General features: G+C 47.3%; 1 protein-coding gene and 1 long non-coding RNA gene across 4 annotated transcripts; one reads left to right on the plus strand and one right to left on the minus strand.

The window, feature by feature from the left end:
- Positions 1–165: 165 nt before the first annotated feature.
- On the minus strand, positions 166–2,682 carry LOC135910744 (dynein light chain 1, cytoplasmic). Of its 2 annotated transcripts, none has more exons than XM_065442814.2 (2): positions 2,523–2,682; positions 166–1,140 (listed from the first exon to the last, which is right to left on the minus strand). In XM_065442814.2, the coding sequence occupies exon 2, from the start codon at positions 1,137–1,139 to the stop codon at positions 870–872; it is 270 nt and encodes an 89-aa protein (XP_065298886.1). In that variant the 5' UTR covers position 1,140; positions 2,523–2,682; the 3' UTR covers positions 166–869. The 2 variants fall into 2 exon arrangements, with proteins under 2 accessions (XP_065298886.1, XP_065298887.1); XM_065442815.1 differs by lacking the exon at positions 2,523–2,682 and adding an exon at positions 2,357–2,509.
- Positions 2,683–3,363: 681 nt separating this feature from the next.
- On the plus strand, positions 3,364–20,461 carry LOC135910740 (uncharacterized). Of its 2 annotated transcripts, XR_010567123.2 has the most exons (4): positions 3,364–3,483; positions 11,025–11,131; positions 11,245–11,457; positions 20,330–20,461. It is a non-coding gene; the product is annotated as an uncharacterized lncRNA (long non-coding RNA). The 2 variants fall into 2 exon arrangements; XR_010567124.1 differs by lacking the exon at positions 20,330–20,461 and having other exon boundaries at positions 11,245–12,863.
- The last annotated feature ends 449 nt before the right edge of the window (positions 20,462–20,910 follow it).

Raw genomic sequence — 20,910 nt, forward strand, 5'->3', positions numbered from 1 at the left:
GCCTGAAGTTTCTGGAGCGAGCGTTCAAACTTGCCAGGGAACTTTTACTGATCTTTTATAAAACACTGTTTTTTTAAAGATGAAATTGTTTTTCCGTAAAATTCTTCGCAAATCCCAGTGTGCATGAGCCACATTTAGAGAATAACCAGCCAACATACTACACGGTTTAGAACAAGAACTCGCAAAGTAAAATTTATTATGCCATATACACACACGCACACTTGACTTGTGTAAGCTGCTATACAGGGGTACGAAGAAAAAAAGCATGATGGACGCTCGACCAAAATATATATAAACAAACTTAGCACTTTCAACAGCCAACAAAATGAAGATTTCAGTGATGAAGTGTTCTCATTTTCTACGTAAATGACAAAAAAAATGGTGGCCTCCTTGTCTTAGCAGCAAGCACATGATTGAATGCCATAAAGAAAAATGTGGGAAACGAGAATAGAAAAACGAGCTGTCAAGAACAGCCATTCCATGATAGCAAAGTGTACAATTTGGGCGAGAGAGAGAGACAGCAAGCAGTCTACAGCGGCGTTAGACTGGGTTCAGGGACAGGACAATTTCATTTCTCTTGTGCGGCACAGAGATTGTAAAAGCCATGTTACAATATGACAGAGTAGAGCTTGACTGGCTGCAGCAGCGATGGTTGCAGCTGCCTGCAACAACCCACCCTTAGCCCCGGGAAAAGAAAACAGGTCATCTCTTGCTCCCCGTTTGGCGAAAAGCACCAGCCTCCGTCCACGGTTGCACTTCAAAGGTCCAGGCGAGCTACTTTTGAGTCCTAGATGCATCCAGTCCTTTGTCCCTTCTCCTTGAGCTTTTCCTTCCCTGCCGACCCTCCCGTCCTTTGGCCATGTGTTGGCTCAGCCGGACTTGAAGAGCAGAATGGCCACTTGGCCGAGGTAGAAGTAGATGAAGTGCTTCGTTTCGTGGGTCACGTAAGAGCCGAAGTTGCGGCCCACGATGCAGTGCCAGGTGGGGTTGTACTTCTTGTCAAACTCCTTCTTGATGTAGGCTGCGATGTCCTTCTCGATGTTGTACTTTTCGAGGGCCTGCGTGGCCACATCCACAGCATCCTGCTGCATCTCCTCGGACATGTCCGCATTCTTGATCACAGCCTTCCTGTCGCTCATCCTGTGCAAAACAAAGAGGCACATACAATGTAGCAAGGCAAGTTAAAGCAACTTAAGTATTGCTACTTAATGTGCCACTAAGCGATTATATGGAGGAAAAAATAGTCACGAGAAAACGAGGCAACATCCCCACACAGCCGTAAGTGCAACACTAATTCTATGAAATGTGTTCATTTAGAAAGGGCAATAAAAAGCGACCTTCCCAAAAGTAAAAAATGACAAAATTCATCTTTTGTATCTGGGCATGCTAGAAATGGGGTTGTTTACCAAACGTTGCCATTTTCATAATGCATTAGTAGACGTGAACTTGACTCCTGCCAGAATTTAGGCAACTGCATGCATGTAGTGACTATGCAGCTCCACTACCTAGGCCTTTTATCAAAAGAGTGGAGGGGGTGAGGGGGGGCTAACAAGTGCATTAACACAGCAAAGTATCACAAGCTCTTGTAGCAAACCTGCGAACAATCAACGGAAATAAATATGGAAGCCATAAAAAAATGCATGAAGCCTGCCACATCGGCACGCTCCATTACGGCATTAGAATTGTAACGTGCGAACTGCGTGATCTATGTCGGCACGCTGACAGTTCGAAATCGAACGACCGGGGGTTCGCGAGTCGGCGCTCCGGCATAAACAAGCAAATGTAGTTCACAAGACTACCAACGCTTAAACTGCGTCACCCACACCGCTGACGAGCCTAAGCATCGCTGTTGCTCGCAACGTTAGTCAAGTATACAAAACACTGCAAAGCGAGTGGCCCTCGCATGACACCGACGTAGCTAGTCAAAGTTAGGGTAAGCTATTCAAGGCATTGAGGGAAAGATAGTAGGCCACAAAATTCACTCTTGCCCGAACAAGATTCGCGCGTTCCACCTCAGCACGCCCTCTCCATACATGGGAAGGCACACCACCACCACAATACCTACGCAACGCCCGCGTTAGCGCTCTAAGGCTCCACTTAAAACTAACAACGCGCCACGATTAGCTAAGGCTTACCAAGACTCGCAGTAACGACCGTATCGCCTCAGAAAACCAGTAACTACGCGTTTAAATCTGTTAAGCCGAAATGCCGGGAACCGCGCGCGCCAAAAGGAAGACGTGTCACGCCGACTTTAAGAGGCGCCGTGGCATAAATAACACAAAAGCCCGTGCAAACGAGAATATTGGTAATAAAGCAGCCACGGATAACATGGAACAACACTGTCGGCAGCTATTACCTTCACGCAGAACAGCTAGCCAAGGGTAACGAATGCCCGCTGCGATTCGGAGACAGGCCTCACGCTGTGCGATGTCGCGCGCCGGTTTCACGAAATGCGCTGCCAGTCTTCTTCCTTTTCAAACTAGAGAGCCTCAAACATGGACAGATTTGAAAACGCTGCTTACCTGACGGAGTTTCTTTCACGCTGGCGTGAAGATAGACCTCAAAAGCACAGGCGTTGGGCAAAGAACTTGCACAGCTTCTGTACGCCGGCGAACGCGAAGTTCCTAAAGCAATGTGCACGTCCTATTTCCAACGGTGACCCCTCATTGGGCCAGAGAATGTAAGAACGGCTTCCCGATTGGTTCACAGCCGGTCTTCTGCCACGGCTTCTATCAGCCCAGAATTCTTTGCGGCTTGTTTGGCGCGGTTTTAAAGACGTTCCTGTTTCGTTTTGAATCGCTGCTGCAGCATACATTGTTGACCAATATTTTAAAACTGATAACCGATGCAAATCAGATAACACTGTTCGGCAAGCAATAACAATAAAATTGTTATTGCCGCTGTGGACTTCTGAGAACTTCAGTCTGAGGGGTGCCTACTTATTTAGTTGTAATTAACAAGCCCAGTTTTTCATTATTTCGAACCAATAAAAAATAAACAAAAATGTACACAGACAAGACTACCTGCTTGTTTTTAAGTTTGTAGAACACACATATTATTGATTAAAGTGGGAACCTTGAAAGACATGATAAATCTCAATGGCAGCACCACAATACAAAGCCTTTGAGATTACCGCAACCATGTTGAACATCTTGGAGGGCTTAGGCAAACGTCAAGTCATCACGAGCGGCAGCACCTGTTTTAAAAGCCTATCAATCTGTATGTTATGTGTCAGTGCTGTCAATAAGGTTTCACACAATCTTGTTTTGTCATTACCTACGGATTTTATGCTCTGGTAATAAGCGCAGCATAAAAATAAATATAGATAGCTTAGTGGCATTGGTCATTATCCTGACTCAAACAAAATGCTTATAACATACGTCCACCTCCTCATATACTCCATCTATCATCTGTCAATAAACTCACGAACTCGCCGATTAATCACTGCATGCATCGCTGTCACCAGCCGCTATGCGCGAATTTGTGCGTACCTGTTTGTATTATATCTTTATTGGCCGGGATAATGTAACGGTTCCATTTCATCGCGCGTTTCATCAATGGTTAGAGTGGCGATGCGCGCACGTTCTACATTAACACCGGGATCAGCCGGCCGTGAACAGTGGGCGATATAAAGGATATTTATATATATAGAATCGAGCGTAGGAAATTGTATACATCATAATACACCAACTTCTTATACAATAAGCTTGTCATGAAATACCTGTTTGTTGCGGCAAACTCCTGTCTATTTATTAATCTTCGTTGACGCTTTGCTTCGCCATCTTTAGCGCGCATCCATACCCGTTCAATCTCCAGCGCTGCCTTTCGTTGACGTTCCGCTTCACGCTTTCGACTCGGCGACTTTTCACGTCCTAAGCCACGCATAGCGAATACGCGCCTGCTCGGCGCTAAGCTTCTTCCTTGCTCGGATTCGGCGCTCAGTGCTCGCCCCGTGCGGACGTGCGCAACGAGAGCTCCGCCGAACTCTGAGAGCTCCCTGTCATCGCTGGGCGAACTTTGGCCCGCCGCACTGCGCCTCGCCTAAACGCCGGCGGCCTCGGTCGGCCGCAGCACAGGGCCCCCAACCCCGCGCCGCACTGCAGGCGCTTCGCCGCCCTCAACAGCTACGACTGCATCGCAGCCTGCGCAATCCACCACGCTGAACCCACAGGGCATGGACTTTGGTGACGCTTCACAGGGAGCATTTACGTGCGTGACCCCTTCAGCACCACAACAGGACGAGGCCACCACCATAGTTGTGAAGCTGACCGATGGCTTCAACCTCTCCACAGTAACAGCAATCGAGTTGAGCCTACAAATTCGTCGGGCGGCCCACCTTGCCAAGTTCGAGAGGGAGGACACAGTCGTGAAAATTCGAACTACCCAAAACCTCATCGCCATCGACACATACCGTGGCCGCCACCAAACTACTCGCCTTGCAGTCTGTGGATGTCTGCGGAAAATCGCACCCTGTGAGTGCGTACTGCGCCAACGACCCACAGAACGCCCGCGTCCTGCACGGTGTACCACTCTCCTTTTCTGGAGATGCCGTACAGGAAGAACTCCTTATTCCGGGCCGAAAAATCCTGTCTTTTTGGCGACTTGGCAAGACGGCGTCTCTCATCATCAAGCTAGAGGGGCCTGAAATACCAATGAGCGCCATCCTGTTTTCAGCGGTCTACCAGCTTTACCCACCCAAGCCGAAATGCCTTCAGTGCTGGCATTGTTACAGCCTGAAACACAGATCTGATGTCTGCCCCAACGCCTCGACATATTTGTGCTGTAGATCTTGTGGGCAACATTTCCCCCTGGAACTGACACGTAAACTACTCCTCACGAGTGCGATATGCGCTGCTGCAACTGTGGGGGTGACCACCTGGCTATGGACGCAAACTGCCCACACCGCCGCGCTGCAGAGGAGGCACTTCGCTGGAGCAAAGCACCGACACGGATCAATCCAAATCACCGAGCAGCCCACCACCTCTCACGACCACCTACTCGAGAAGAAACCGGTGTGCCAACCAGCAACCGGTTTTCGACTCTCGACACCAACTGCAGCCGTAGCCGTAGCCGCAGTCGCAACCAGAGTCAAAGTCACAACCGCAAGCCCAGTAAAAATGGGCCCAAACAAAGACCGAAGCCTGCCCACAAGCAGAAGATGGACTTCAGACAGAGCCAGACAGCTAAATCACAAAGTGATCAACACGATCCACGCCGTCCTTCGTGGCAGCAACTACCTAAACCCAAGCCTGCTGCTGACGACCCTAACTGGCCTGCGCTACCGAACCAGCGACAGAAGCAGTCTACGCCTTTAAAGGTTAGTGGTACAGCTCTCCCAGAAACTGTCCCCGCTCTGCAGCCCTCCCCATTGAGCTCAGACCTTCTGTCAGAGGAGTTAGATGCACGTATTCATCGTATCGTGCAACAAGCGATCGAATCTACTATCGCAACTATAATTACTGAACAGATACAACGTGCCATTCTGACCGCACTAACCCCCTTGTCAAACCAATTTGCGCAAATTTCCACCCACCTCCAACATATAGAGGACACTATGCACCCACACAAATGCCCCATCTCCCATAACCCTTCTGAATCACAACATGGCCACTAACTCTAGGCAAACACCTCCGATCCCAACCCCACCATCCCCATCTCTCACGATATGGCAATGGAACTGTCGGGTTTCAGACGCAAGAAACATCTCCTACAACATATGCTATTCATGAAAACAGAACCGGACATTCTTGTGTTGCAGGAGACCCACGGTGCCTTTCCCCTCACTGGCTATGAACATTTTGTTGCTCCTAGTATTACATACAAACAACGGGGCACGTCAGACCCACTTACTCCTACAGTGACGGTGACTTACGTCAAGAGCTCCTTGCCCACAATCCAACTCGACACTATGCATATGAATACACCGACTACTGAGCACGTGAGCACAAGGAGAGACGTTCGTGGTCACAGTCTAGATATTTTAAACTGTTATTGGACGCCAAACCAAAATATCTGGCCGTTATCAAGCTACAACCCCTTCCAGCAACGCTTAACACCTGACAATACTGTCCTAATCCTTGGAGACTTCAACTGTCGACACCCTTCTTGGGGATATGACCAAACATCAGCGCTCGGCTGCAAGTTAGACACCTTCATGTCAAACTACAAAGTCTCGCTCCTAAACGACATTACCACTCCCACCAGACTGGGGAACTCACGTGAGAAGGACACAAACCTTGATCTCACTTGGTCAATCAGCCGCTACAACATTCAATGGGAGAATACCCAAGACACTCTGGGGAGCGATCACACTATTATTGAGATCCGGCTTCCCTTGCGTACACAAAGGCCAAGTTGGACACCCCGCCACGAAACCATCTGTCTCGTTGACTGGAACAAGGCGCGTAAATGACTCGAACTGGATGAGATTGATGAGAGCACTGACCCCACAGAATGGACAAACAATGTACTGCAGGTTGTGTCCCAACATGCTTCCTGCATCGCCGCCACAGAGGATCAACCCCAGGTCGACACTCGCCTCTTAGCCCTTTGGGAACGACGCCGCAGACTGGTGAGCTGGTGGCGTCGTGCAAAGAATAATAGGACGCTCCACCAATGTATACACACCATAACTCGGGAGAGCCAGGAATACGCTGACCAACTGGCATCTCAACGGTGGTGGCAAACATGTGAAGACCTCAATGGCCAGCTTCACACACCTAGAGTATGGCAAATATTTTGCGCTCTCATGGGCCAAGCCAAACCTCGCTATGCCCTCCAACGATATCAAATGCAGACCGGGCGCTCCACAGGAGCAATTATCCAAGAACTGCGAGAAACATTCTACCCGGAGTTCAACCCACCACCACTTGCACCCTTTCCGCAATCACCAACCAAGCCAGAAGGGATTGACTCCGCATTTACACTCCAGGAGCTGCGGTCAGCACTCATGCAGCTCCGACGCAATACAACTCCGGGTCCGGATCAGATAACATATACCATGCTCGGCAATTTGCCCGAAAACCACCAGAAGCACCTTCTACACCTCATAACCATGCATGGGAGACGGGGAACATTCCACAGTCATGGAAGTAAGCATTAGTTATTTTCCTCCCCAAACCTGGCAAACCTCCCAACATGCTTAAAAACCTTCGACTGATATCCCTCACATCTTGCGCGGAAAAATTGATGGAAAAGATGGCCCTGACGAGACTAGAATGGCACCTTGAGAGCCAGGGCCATCTCCCAGACACACTCATTGGCTTCCGCAGGCACGTATGCGCCCAAGACGTGGCCCTGCAAATTACCACAGATGTCTACGATCATCCTAGCTCGGCACAACTCCGGACAATTGTAGGCATGGATATCAAACATGCCTTCGATAATGTCCTGCAACAAGCCATCATTGACAACCTAGCAGCCACCAAACCCGGAGAACGCATGGTTCGCTACGTCTGCGGCTTCCTCAGTGCTAGGCAAGGGCGCTTCTTGGGTCCGGACACCCAGCCATCCATGTGCTTCCCTATAAACCGAGGGACGCCACAAGGTTCCATTCTGTCACAGACTCTCTTCAACTTGGCGATGAAGGACCTCCCCACAAAGCTCAACCTCGTTACAGGTTTACGCCATGCAATATACGCTGATGACATCACACTTTGGTTTGCCACCGGAAACCCAGGCGAACAGGAAGCCACACTTCAAACCGGCTTAGACATCGTCGACACCTACATATACCAGCTAGGCCTCACATGCTCCCCAGGAAAATCAGAGTACGCCGTCATACTAAATTCCTCTACGCGCAAAGCAGCTGCTGAACGCGCCCACATCACCTTGACTATAACTGGTGAACCTAACCCGCGCAGAAAATCCGTCCGCATCCTTGGATTTCTGTGGCAAGAGAATGGATGTAGTGTGGAGTGGCTACGGTGCATTCTTCATCAGGCAAGTCAGGTCATACACATAATGACACGCGTAAGCAAGCGCCACACAGGCCTGGGTGAACGCGAACTCCGTAAAATTGCTGAGGCAGCAATCTATTCCCGAATCCTCTATGGCCTGCCATACATTGCACTTACACGCACCCAGACCAAACGACTCGAGGCTTCTTTGCGAAGATGTCACCGCATTGAAATGGGTGTTCTCAGGTACGCCCGTAGCATCGATGTTGAACGCACATCCCTGCACAACACCTTGGATGTGAAGGTCCAAGCATACCGGGAGTCTCAGCATCTCCGCCTGAGCACCTCGTCCCAAGGACGCGCCATCCTGCGAATGTTGGGACACGACACTTCACCACTTCCACCTCTTTCCATCGACCCTCCACCATGGATAACTATCTCTCGAATCGAAGTCCGACCAATACCCCGGAATATGCACTCCGAACGCAACGCAGGCAGGCGACAGGCGCGGGCGACCCATCTAACTGACCCAGCGCATGACACCTAGTACGTTGACGCCGCCTTCTCGCCGATCGCATCCAAGACAGCAGTCATCGGCCCTCAGGGTGACATCACTCGTTGGCATAGCGGAGTACCGTCTCCAACCGACGTCGAGATCCTTGCCATATCGGAAGCTATTACTGTTCCCCCTCACTCCACGCCAACCATAACCGTTCGCTCAGACAGCTAGGAAGCCCTTCGTTCTTTCGCAGACAACCTACTTCCCTGTCATATCGGGGCATCCCTCGCGCTACACGTGCAACAACATCCCTCACTACACGTCCTCCTGGAGTGGGTGCCAGGCCATCAGGGGGATACAGGGAAATGAGCGTGCTCATTCCCTCGCTCGCGAGTCTAAAATACCGAGCGCTCCTACTCCATGGCCTGACACCTATTGCGCCAGAATGCACCGCGCTGAACACCGCAAGCAAAGCCGCGCTAGGCTCTGCGAACTGCGCTCGTCTGCATGTACCCTTCCGGCCCCCGATCCCTCCTTCACCCGCCACGACAGCTCCCTAATTTGTCAGGCTCAAAACTCTAACATTGGCGAATGACGCAATGCAACACATTATTGAACAACGCCGCGGCCATCCGGCATGTCCGGTGTGCGGCGGCTATCCCGACGTTCGCCACACGTACTGGACCTGCCCCCGTGCACAGTCCTCGCCTTACTATCTCCCCACCTCTCCCCTGAGCCCATCTATTCCTTACTGTTGGGAGAGCTGGACCACTCCGCCTGAACCCCACCGAGCCGCTTTTTTGGTCGCTGCTTATGCAACATATAAGGCACGTCCAGGGTGCCACCACACCCCCCGCTCCGGGTGCTACTACATGATCACACAGCACTGAAGCGGCGGACGGCACGGACGAAGAGCCGTTTCAAATAAAGTTTTATTCATTCATTCATTCCTTGCTCGAATTCCCTCTACATCAAGAATACGTTTGGGTCCCATGCGTACTATAGCAAGCCACTACACATTCCGATGCATATCCAATGACACCATGCAAGTGGCTCCTCTCCAAATTCCTCCACGTTACGTCAGGCTACGACGCAGGTTTCTAGTTTCCACGCCACTCCCACGCAAGCACCACAGCTGTGTGAAATGATTCCCGCTGCACCGAGTAAACGAGATATGAGACACCGACGCCAAAGAGGCAAACATGCTTCGCTGAAAGCTGACATTCTTCTACTGGAGCCTTGAGAAGTGTCACATAAGTTCCAGTGAATGGCACATGATGCAAGCTTTCCGTAATGAGGTTATACTGATAATACGAGAAATGTAAACCTTCGGCTATAACGCTGTCGCCGTGCATGTTGTGGGCGACAATCGGTATCCTACCGTATTGCTGCTCTGTTGAACACCATGGTTTATATTGGACTAAACTCGCATGACCCCTTTTCATTTCTTTTTAATGACAAAAAAAAATCCCAGGAAATTATTCTTGCTTTCTTATTCCCAGGTTAAATGATCATGATATGCCTATTATATACCTTTCTCAGGGCAATTTTCAGAAACTATGTGCTTTTATTGTATGTTTCTGTGTGTGGTTTGTTTTTTTTTCTCTTTTTTTTTCTTTTGCGCTTTTCAGTGTACCCAAGTTTCACCTCGTATTATATGTGGGTGTTTACAGGATTTCATTTTCACTCACACTTTGTAGAAAACTGTATACCACTTCTTATTTTTCCGTGTTGCTAAAAATCTGTTAGTGGGATTACAGTATAAATAAACAAATAAGCAAATGAATAAACAAATAAGGAGTTTTGCCTGATTTTGCCTAAATGACAGCCATCTGCATGGTAAAGTACCTATATTTTAATACAAATCATATGCTTTGAGTTGTCTATCTCCTCTCTTTCTCAATCCCCACACCCCTTCCCCCAGCGCAGTGTAGCTAACTGGATGTCTGTCTGGTTAACCTCCCTGCCTTTCCTGTCTTCTATTTCTCTCTCTATATATATGTATGCTTTGAATGCATGGTCAGACAATCTAATTTGCTGCCAAGTGTACTTACAGTCTTACATTTGAATTAAAAAACAAGAGAGAAGTTCACAGTGTAGTGAAGAAGAGGACGAAGAAAAATGACCTCGCGTCTGCCGTGTGCGCGATCAGCGTTCGTGTGCTGCCGGTGCGACCTCGATTGTGTCTAGTGTCAGAATAAACCGTCCTACTGCAGCAGGAATATTGAGGCTTGAAGTGATTAACTGTGGTGGTTCAACGTTTCTTGTTCATCCAGAGTTAATATATTTGGAATGGTTGCACTTGAGGCACAATAGAATGAAAGTTGCTTCCTTGTGCAAAATTAGTCATGCTATGGCAAAAATCTAATTGCTGCAACAAATTTATACGTATTGGATGGATCTGTTTATGGGCTAGTCTAGGACGAAACGAGGGTCATTTGTCCCAGGCTCAACCAAGCACTACAGGCACAAAGGCATTACAGAAAGAAAGGCACTCGTGTAACATTGCTGTGTGTGCATGCTTTTCTGATGAGGATCGTTGCCATCTGCACGATTCTTAGTCAGCCATGAATCGTCAACTTACCCACGCTGTCACATTAGTAGTCAAGGCTATTTTTTTATTCCAGCCATAACCTCCTACAGACACTGCTCATTGTACCCTTACCCCTGGGCATAAATCGACAGCACATCTGCCCCTATTTGAAGCAACCTCAATGGCGGAAATCCTCGCAAGGTATGTTTGTGACATTGCACCTAGAACTGCAATTTATTAATTTACTAGAACAATTTCTATTTTTCTCTCTTTTGCTTACATGTTTGGGATGGTTTCATTCTATCTCTTTTCAGGAACACAGTCAAAGGGAAACTGAATGTTCTGCAAGCTATACACACCAAAAAGAAAGTCAATGGTCACCTCCGTGAAAATAGGTCATATGAGTAATCTCTAAGCTCATCCCTACCATAGACTGTTTGCAAGTTTACCAGGCATTGTATGGAGGAGTATAGGCCCTTTATAGAAAAAACTGCTTGTAGTCCATGGTGCCATAGTCAGCAAAACAGGTAGGCTCAAATGTGGTAATACGAGCTCTTCTGCATCTAAATTAGTATTAGCTGACACACATTTTCAAATTCAATCTCTCCAACACGCTTTCTCACATATAAAAAGATGGCACTTAGCATCTGCGAAGTTTGGGAACCATAAAGATATGTGAGCTTCATGCTTAAGTTGAATCTTGAAATGCCTTACTTGGCGTCATTGGCATTGTTGTGGCATCATAACACATTGCGAATTTTTCTGATATTGTGCAGCAGTAAGGCTAACTGCTCATTAAAAAATTTATCAGGAGCGTTGCACATATTTCTCCAGACTTCTGACTCCTCACATGTGGCAGTAACATGATTGCAGGAACAGAGGGAGCCAATGTATTATGAAATAATGACCCACCCACCTATTGGGTGCTGAAACCAAAGCTGTTTTACAGAAACAAGCACTATTATACTAAATTACTTGGGATGCTCCGATGCTTGCTAGTATTCTCACATTTGAAGAGTGAGTATTCGTTTAATGACAAACACAGGTAACGTGCCGAGTCCCAACTTCTTTGTTTCTCTTCTGGTCATTACAACTTTTATGTTCAGAACAGAAAAAAGAGGGCACATTCCTGTTTGCCCATCCATTAGCTTTGTCATCGCTCTTTTCAAATGAGCTTGGCAGCTTTGGTAACCAAGCATAGCATTGCTCCCTCTGCGAACAATTTTGTTGAAACAAAATTGAATGAATTTGAGAATGATCGAAAGAGTTGAGTACCTACACTTTGTGTAACAGTCACTAACTTCATGTCATTTTGTTTTGCATGCTTCATGCATTGAAGGGTTTTGGCAAAACACGTTGGCTTAAAATTTCTCGCATAGTGCCTGCCGTGGGATGCACTCATCTGCAGTAGCTATTCTATATTAGCAGACGGTATTTGTGTATGAGTCAGTAGTAAAGAAGCCAGTAGTACCTAAAATGTCTATATTAAGGAGGCACTTCATGCTTAACAAGAATGTAATACTGGGTGTACTGGAACAGATTCATCATGTACAGCGCACAGAAGACGGGGATGAGGAAAAGTAGAGCAAACGCAAGTGCTGTCTTTCCAGTACAGGTTTATTTGAAGTGTAATGATTAAAGAGGCCCAATTGAACATGGAAAACTAGAAATCCTAATAAAGGTGTCTGGAGAATGCACTAGGAGGCACACTGATCAGTGCAGTTGTGAAATTGCTGAAGTTTTCCATGTTGTAATACTTTATGTTAAGTAGGCAGTGGGAGGCATGGCTTGCATACGAGGGAAAGGAGAACCAAGTGGCTCTCCTGGACCAAGCCCAGCGAGCCGCTCGCGCCAGTGGAACCCTGGACTAAGGGCCCAACCACGCTCGCCTACTTTTCTTTTTGAAATAAAGTTTCTTTCCTTCCTTCCTTGAGAGACTAGTCTTGTGTGAGTCAAGCATCTATCACTGAAGCAAGAGCTTGCCCGTCTAGATAGCATGTAACTATGCTTTGCACCGTATGCGTGCTGACGTTAATCACCTGTCTGGCTGTTTGATTCATTTGCACCCTTTTTATGGGGTTTTAGAGTTTTACACATTTCGTGCTGTGCACCTAATTCCCTCGTTTTCAGTAATCCTTTAGTTGAAAGACGGCACTCGGGAAATTCTGAATGGTGTCCAACATTAAACTTTGCATTGTGCCTTTGCTTGCCCTGGACTTCATGCTTTGTAGGGTGTGCAGAAGTTTGCACATATTCGAAGACTCTTGCAGGACTGTGGCAAGCAAAGCTGCAATATTGTTAAGTTATAAACCACATTTGCTTGTGGTGAGAGACATGCTGAATATATTCTAATAAAAACTTGCATTAGGAAATCTTTGCTCCCATTTATACAAGACGCACTCAATAATCACCAGAAAGTAGGTATCAATGGACAATTATACAAAACAAATACTTTTGATGCTGAGTGTAGTGAAGTAAAAATTTAAGTGTTGGGAGATTTTCGGCTACATTTTGTGAGGCAGCTTTGGTATTTGCAGTGTAATTTGCAAAATTTGCTTTCAGCTGTAATAAATTACTTTTACTGTGAAGATGAAGGATGGCTTATAATTAAAACAACCACTTTGTCTGCAATTAAGGTGGCACTGTTTTTACATGTGCGCAGTATTTTTCTTTCCTTTGTATCTGCAGCTCAAAAACCACAGCAAAATGGCAAATATAAAAATTCATTGCAGGCTAGAAACATGAAGCATAAGACCAAGTGTTGGATACGTATTGCGTTTTATATAACTTTATAGCACTCAAAAGATTTGATCAGATTCTGCTGGATAGAGTTGGCCATGTCTTCAAATTTTAGAGATTTCAACGTGTACTTGCTCCTACTAATCACTGTGAAAGGAGTTATGAACCCATAAAAGCTAGTGTTGTGAATTACACACAATGAAAATAATGGCAGTGAAAAATATACTAAATTTAAATTACGGTTATGCCTAGTTATAGCCTGCAATTATCCCTCCTTTGAGCACACTTGGCCACAGCTATGCACCTTTAGCATAGAGAAAAAATATGCCAAGTTCAGTATCACTTTTTCAAAGCAAAGTATTCAATTGAATTCAAGAGGAAGACTGCAAATGATAATGCAGATTTGACAAATGGATTAATGCTGTCACTTTGTATTTTTATTTTACGAACATTTGTAGCATGGCAGCACAGCCTTGCTGACCTCTGTGTCACTTCTCTGAATGTAAGTGTTGTGTGTGTGTTGGCCTGTTTATCATGTGTAGCATGTTGTCGAGGCTGTCCACTGATCCACCATTTGTGTTTGCAGCTGATTGCCCTTAAAACTGTACTGGGTCATTTCTCTGAACATTGGTGCCGGGAAATTGTACGGAACGGGAATTTATAAACTAGATACACTCATCTGTGAAGAAATACAACCGTTAGGTGCAGAGTTTGCGTTATAAATAAGATGTGCCAACTGGCCCAACAGCAAAGTTTCTTGAAGCACAATAGACGAGTAAGAAGATGCGGCACATAAAAATTCAGCTCGTTTGTGTAATGGTGTGTAGGAGTAGAGTGATACAGAGCTGCCGCTTGAGTGAGTGAGTGAAAAACTTTATTGAGCTCCAGATTCGCTGGTCTTCTGCAGTCTTCCGATGGCTTCATCCATCTCCTTGCACAACAGTCAGTTGCCCTTAGTCCAGGGCTCCGCTGGATGCTGCTGCCAGTTGTGCTCGCCGAATTGGACCTTCTTGGTCAACCCAGCGATCGCTGGAGAGCACTCCCTCCCATTGCCCCGTACTCGGGTTTGGTATAACGGGTACCACGTCTATCTTCTGGCACGCCCACGTTATGTGATACAGTATGGGTGTTTCATGGCACCAGAGGCATTTGTCATTGTATTGTGTGGGATACATTTTGCTGAGTACGTTTAGGTTCAGGTACGAGCCAGTTTGTAGCTGCCTCCATGCGACAGAGTCTTCTCTGCTAAGGGAGTTGTGTTATGGTGGATACCACTTTCTGCAGCCCTTGTAGTAATTTAGTATCGCCGATTAGTCTTCGGGTACAGGTTCGGTCCCCCCGAAATCGCCTACGTTGCACGCTCGGTAATAAGTGTACCCTCGAGCTATCCTGTCCGCCTCTTGGTTCCCTGCCACTCCTGTGTGTCCCGGTGTCCATACTCTCGTATGCCTAATTGGTTCTTCATTTCGTTGTCATTGTGTTATGTGGTCTCCGGAGCAGAGTATGCAGAGCGCTTCATGCCCTATTCTGCTGCGTAGGTTGTTGCAGCACGCTGTTTGTGAGTCTTTAAGGATTGTTAGAGACCGTTTAGACCGATATCTCCCTGCTGCCGCTACAGCGACGGACGCTTCTTCAGCCTCAACTATCGTACAGTCTTGGAGTGATGCGCTGGTGATTTCGTGTACTTTCGAATCGATCACCGTTGCTACCGTGTTGCTGTTGCTCTGCCCCACTGCTCTGGCGTATGTGCCTGTGTCCACGTATGCGTCGTTTTTTGGGGTGCTAGTGTCTTTTGTAGGTATTCAGCCCTTGCCTCTCGGCGTGCTTTGTGTAGGTTGGGATCCATGTTACTGGGTGTGGGTGCTACTTTTAGTGTGTTGCAATACTCGTCCGGAATTGTTTCAGTCCTCTATATCTCTTGAAGTTGATCGGCGCAGCCTAGTTTCTTCAGGAGCTCCCAGTCAGATGGGGTCTGCTGTAGTCTGCATAGTTGGGAGACTAGTTGCGCCTCTCTCAATTCCTAGAAGGTGTTGTGTAGTCCTAAGGCTAGGAGCTTTTCGGTTGAGGTGTTGTGGGGAAGGTGGAGTGCTATTTTGTAGGCTTTGCGTAGAATCGTGTCTGCCTGTTGTACATCAATCTTGATGGGAGGCTGTATGCTACTCGGCTGACCACCAGGCTTCTGACCAGCTTGAGTGTGTCCTCCTCTCGCATGCCGTGGCGTCTGTGTGAGATGCGCGTGATCATGCGGGCCACTTGTAGGGTGGATGCCTTGAGTAGGGTGAGGGTGTGGGTGCAGCGTTGGTTTGACTGTATCCAGATCCCCAGGATTCTGATGAGCGTCTTTTCTGGTATCGACTTCCCCTCGACGCTTCCCCATTTACCTCACAATCCCTGACATGCATAAAAAGACTGATATGCCTGTTTCGGCAATATTTCAATTGGTTCAGTCTCACATGTTCGAAAAGGTTCCAGATTATCTTCATGTGTTCACAGATGCATCTGTACACACTGACGGTGAAGGCGCCTCTGCAGCTTTTTTCTGCCCTTCGACTCGAGTATGGCGTATCTTCCAAATACAGTAAAAGCTCGTTAATTCGAACCGCAAGGGGAAGCCGCTTCAGTTCGAATTAACGAAAGTTCGAACTAACGAAAGGGAAGGAGGGCAACAGTACACTGCGATTTGGAAGCAGTAGGGCATGTCAGAAAGTGATGGCGTGTGCCGCGGGCACACGCCATCGCCCAGTCGAAGCTCTGGGTCCGACTGTGCCACACCACCGATGTCCACCGAAACGAACGTTAGCCGAGGCTTAACACCATCACAATGAATCGCGACGGCCGATACCTCCTACGCTGAAAACAGAGGTGCACAACCGATGAAGACTGCCGAGACAAAGACGCTGAACATGTGAAGGTGGCGAAAGCCCTGATTCGTTGGTTCTTGATTGCAAGCGCAGCTGCGACGTACTTGATTCGCTGTGTTTTGGAGCTTGCAGTGCCCTCTCCGCACAACATTAGCAGCTGTACAAGATTTGCAAAGCCTCCGAGATTCGCAACGGCCAAGAAGTCTCGGAGGTTACGTAGAACGGGGAGGCGGCAGCCGCCGCTGCCTTCTGGCTGACCCCGCGTCGGTTAGATTTTTTTTCCGATTTTGCCTTCTCGCCGTTCTCTCCGTTTCGGAGGCAATACAGCCTTGTGTGTAGGCAGTAGGCGCGTTTCTCTGGCCGTGTGCCAGGCGAGCGTAGTTCGAATTATCCGTGAGGGAACCTTCTGGTGTTCGAATTAACGGACTTTTTTATACATAGACATCTGTGGAGCTTGGCCGGACCAAATCGTACAGTTCGAATTATCCATAAATTCGAATTATTGAAGTTCGAATTAACGAGCTTTCACTGTACCTCATCCAACTTCGTCAACAACTGCTGAGCTAGCAGCGATTGATGTTGCATTGAAATACGTGTAAGAGGAGTTAACTACATCGAAAATTGTCATCTTTAGACTCTCGTGCTGCCCTTAGCAGGTTACAAAGCAGTGCGATTGATTGTTCACTTGTGCGCAGCATTACTGACTCTGCGAGCCAAATTTCATCACGTGGGGTATCTCTCATTGCTCAATGGATACCTTCCTACGTAGGAATCGGCCGAAATGAAGAGGCTGATCGGCTCGCTTCAACTTGCGCTCATAACAACTGTGACTGCCCCGAAATTTTGTGCAAGCTTGATGACGCTCGTCTGCTGATTCGTCGCCACCTACTCAAGCAGCATCCAGACCAGCGCGTCGCAAATGGAACGTTCCTGCCCAGTGTTCGCGGTCGAGGCTTGCCTTGACGCGCTAGAGCACAACTACTCAAGCTGTGGGTGGGCTGTGTGAATGTGCACGAACGATTATACAGACAAAGACGTGTGGCCAGTCCATCGTGTACGTCTTGTGGCCGCTGCGAGACACTTCAGCATCTTATATTTGAGTGTCCCGCTTTCAGTGCGCAGTGCATGTCGCTAGTGAGAGACTACCATTTTCTTGGCCTGCAGTGTGCGACACTCGACGAATGTTTGTACCCAGTGGTTGTGCGTCTAACCATGATCAGGCTCATCACACTCTACTTACTTTTCTAGAGTTAAGGAACTCAGGTTCACGTTTGTAGCGCCGAAACTATTTTATTCAACATTCTGTAGTAGCGTACCTGACCTTCAGTGACGGGCCTTACTGTGTGCGATCTGTACTGTGTTCTACTTTATTCTTTAGATTTGTCTTGTTGCTCTTCCTTTCCTCTTTCCTCCCCTCCTTCCTATCTTCTATTTCTGTGTTGCTGTCACCTCCCTTCTGCAGAGTAGGCAGGCGTTGTGCCCCTTCCGGTGGCAGTTGCCAGCCTGCTCCTCGCTATCCCTTTCCTGTTAATTGTATATTTGTGTTCAAAACAAATAATAATAATAATCCCCTCGAGGTAGACATTGAGCTTTAACTTGTCACTGGTGGGGACTGTGCGGTTTTGCTTTCCTCTCCAAACTCTCAGGAGCTCGAACTTCTCAGTGGAGCACGCTAGCCCTCGTGCTCTGACGTAGTCCTCTACGCAGGTGACTGCCTCTTGTAACTTCTCTTCTTTCTCTCTGAGCGAGCCTGTGTTAACCCAGATGGTGATGTCGTCGGCATACATGGCATGGTGTATGCCGTCGATTTCTTTTAACTGTTTTGCCAAGCCAATCATAGCTATGTTGAAAAGCGTGGGGGAGATGACCGACCCTTGAGGCGTCCCTTTGTTTGGAGTAAGAAACTTCTCTGATCGGAGCTCTCCCAGGCCATTTGTTGCTGTTCTGTTTGAAAGGAAGGCTTTGACATAGCCGTGGACTCTCCTCCCGCAGTTCAGGTTGTCATGCCCATGAGGATAGCCTCGTAGCTTACATTGTCAAAAGCCCCCTTGATGTCCAATAACATTATTATGTTTTCCCTGGTACTGGGAATGTTCCCGAGTACTTCTTTGATTTGAAGCAGTACGTCTTGGGTCGATAATTTTGCTCCGAAGCCGAACATGCTGTGGGGATACAGTTCGTTGTCCTCCGTGTACTGTTGTAGTCTCAGTGTCAACACTCCTTCGTACAGTTTTCTCAGGCACAATGTGAGCGATATCGGTCATAGGTTCTCAATTTGCAGTTTCTTGCCCGGTTTAGAAATCATGACTACCTGCGCATGCTTCCACTCCTCAGGGACGGTCTCCGCTTCCCAGTGTTTGTTGAGTAAGTCGGTTAATTCTGTGACTAACTCATCACTGAGGTTGCGGATGAGTGCGTTATTGATCTTGTCTGCACCCGCGGCCGTGTTTCTGGGTGTGTTTCGAATAGCTGCGTAGACCTCTTCTCGCGTGATGGGTCTGTCCAGGTTATCGTTTTCTCTTCCCCGGTAGCGCTCCACACCCGCCGTGGTTGCTCAGTGGCTATGGTGTTGGGCTGCTGAGCACGAGGTCGCGGGATCGAATCCCGGCCACGGCGGCCGCATTTCGATGGGGGCGAAATGCGAAAACACCCATGTGCTTAGATTTAGGTGCACGTTAAAGAACCCCAGGTGGTCAAAATTTCTGGAGTCCTCCACTACGGCGTGCCTCATAATCAGAAAGTGGTTTTGGCACGTAAAACCCCAAATATTATTATTATTTAGTAGCGCTCCACGTAAGCTGCTGGGTTTGTGCCCCCGAAGCACTTAACAAATACCTTCTCCAGAAGTTCCGAGTTCCACACACATCCACTCCCACACATCCCAGGCTAAACATCCGTAGAATGCACTAAAGATGCCATGAAAGTAACTGAAAATTAAAACAGAAGTCCACGTTCTTTTTTTTTTCTGAAGGCGTATGAGCAAAGACAAGGTCGCAGTTTTAACCTAGCGCATCACATCACAAATAGCCAGCACCAGCTCGAAGAACATTGATGTTCTTGAAGAATATAGAATGTGTTTCTGTGAGACACAGACCATCACATGGGCCTTCTGTTCCAACAAGGAACAAGGCTAGGCAGGAAATGTTGCTTGTGGACGCTGGTCAAGGAAATTGAAGAGAGTCTGCTGCAGGGAGGGTAGCTCACATCACTGCCACTCAATGCTTCATTTGCTTCAGTTTCAGGTTTCGTAAAGCTTTTTCAATAGTTTTGAATAGTAGAACACCCCCTGGCAGTTTTTTCCAATTTATACTGTATAATCGAACTTTCCTCCTGGTTCTGGTGAGGGGCCCTCTAACTGAATTATCTTTCAGTTCTAGGGATGTTTCTAGCATTCTATGTTAGAGATGTTTCTATGTAGAGATGTTTCTAAACATTCTAGGGATGTTTAGCCTGGGATGTGTGGGAGTTACCATGGATATCCATGACAAATCTCAAAGAGTTTCTTAGTGAAAGAAGAAATGCTATCCAAAGGATGCCCCAAAAAGACATCAGTATTCTTTTTGCGACAACATATACATTTTAAGCTCTGCTCGCCCTATGGCTTTCATATCAAGAAGAAAGGTAGACACATTTTTGTGGAATGCAATAGTTTTTTATTTTGCTTTATATTCTACAAGTCATGCAATGTTTTCCAGTTTCCACTAGGGAATACTTATCATGCACTTCACTGCGATATAAAGTGTATTGCGCTAAAAATAGTCACCATCACCATTCTCTCTTTTTTTTTTGTCTACTGCAGGACGAAGGCCTCTCCGAGCGATCTCAGTTACCCCTATCTTGCACTAGCCGCTTGCAACCTCCTCATGGCTGAAAGCACTACAGGTGGCAAAACCCGTATATGCATATGAACTGGAGTTAGAGCAAATAAACAGATGTGCTGATGTTAAGAAACGTTTTATTTGGCATGCATGCATACATGCAATTTAACAAAATGGGCCCATGTTCTGCACATAAAGCAAATAAAGAACAGTGGAAGCAGCTGGATCAAGAAAATTCAAAAGTCTACTCCAACAAGCACTAACCCCAAGGTAATCCTGATTACAATTTCTTTTTAAGGACGTGAACTTCCCACTTCGACCATTACAAGGGTAGTGTGACAATGCACATAGTTGCAGTCTCCTGCTTTCCCTCTTATGAATACACTCCAGCCTTTTCAACTTAAGAGACCTGCAATTCCAGTTATTGAAAGCCATTAGACTGAGAAACAGTGGTAAATGTGCTATATTGGCGGCGAGGAGTTACGGAGTCGCCCTCTATCGGAAGCGCCTCGCTGGCGTAGTATGAGGGATCACGTGGCGCGCTCCTCATAGGTTTTGCTGT

This window comes from Dermacentor albipictus, chromosome 2, assembly GCF_038994185.2.
Source record: "Dermacentor albipictus isolate Rhodes 1998 colony chromosome 2, USDA_Dalb.pri_finalv2, whole genome shotgun sequence".
Lineage (NCBI taxonomy): Eukaryota > Metazoa > Arthropoda > Arachnida > Ixodida > Ixodidae > Dermacentor > Dermacentor albipictus.

Coding starts and splice junctions, on each gene's coding strand:
- LOC135910744 (XM_065442814.2), bottom strand. CDS start 1,139: ATGAGCGACAGGAAGGCTGTGATCAAGAATGCGGACATGTCCGAGGAG.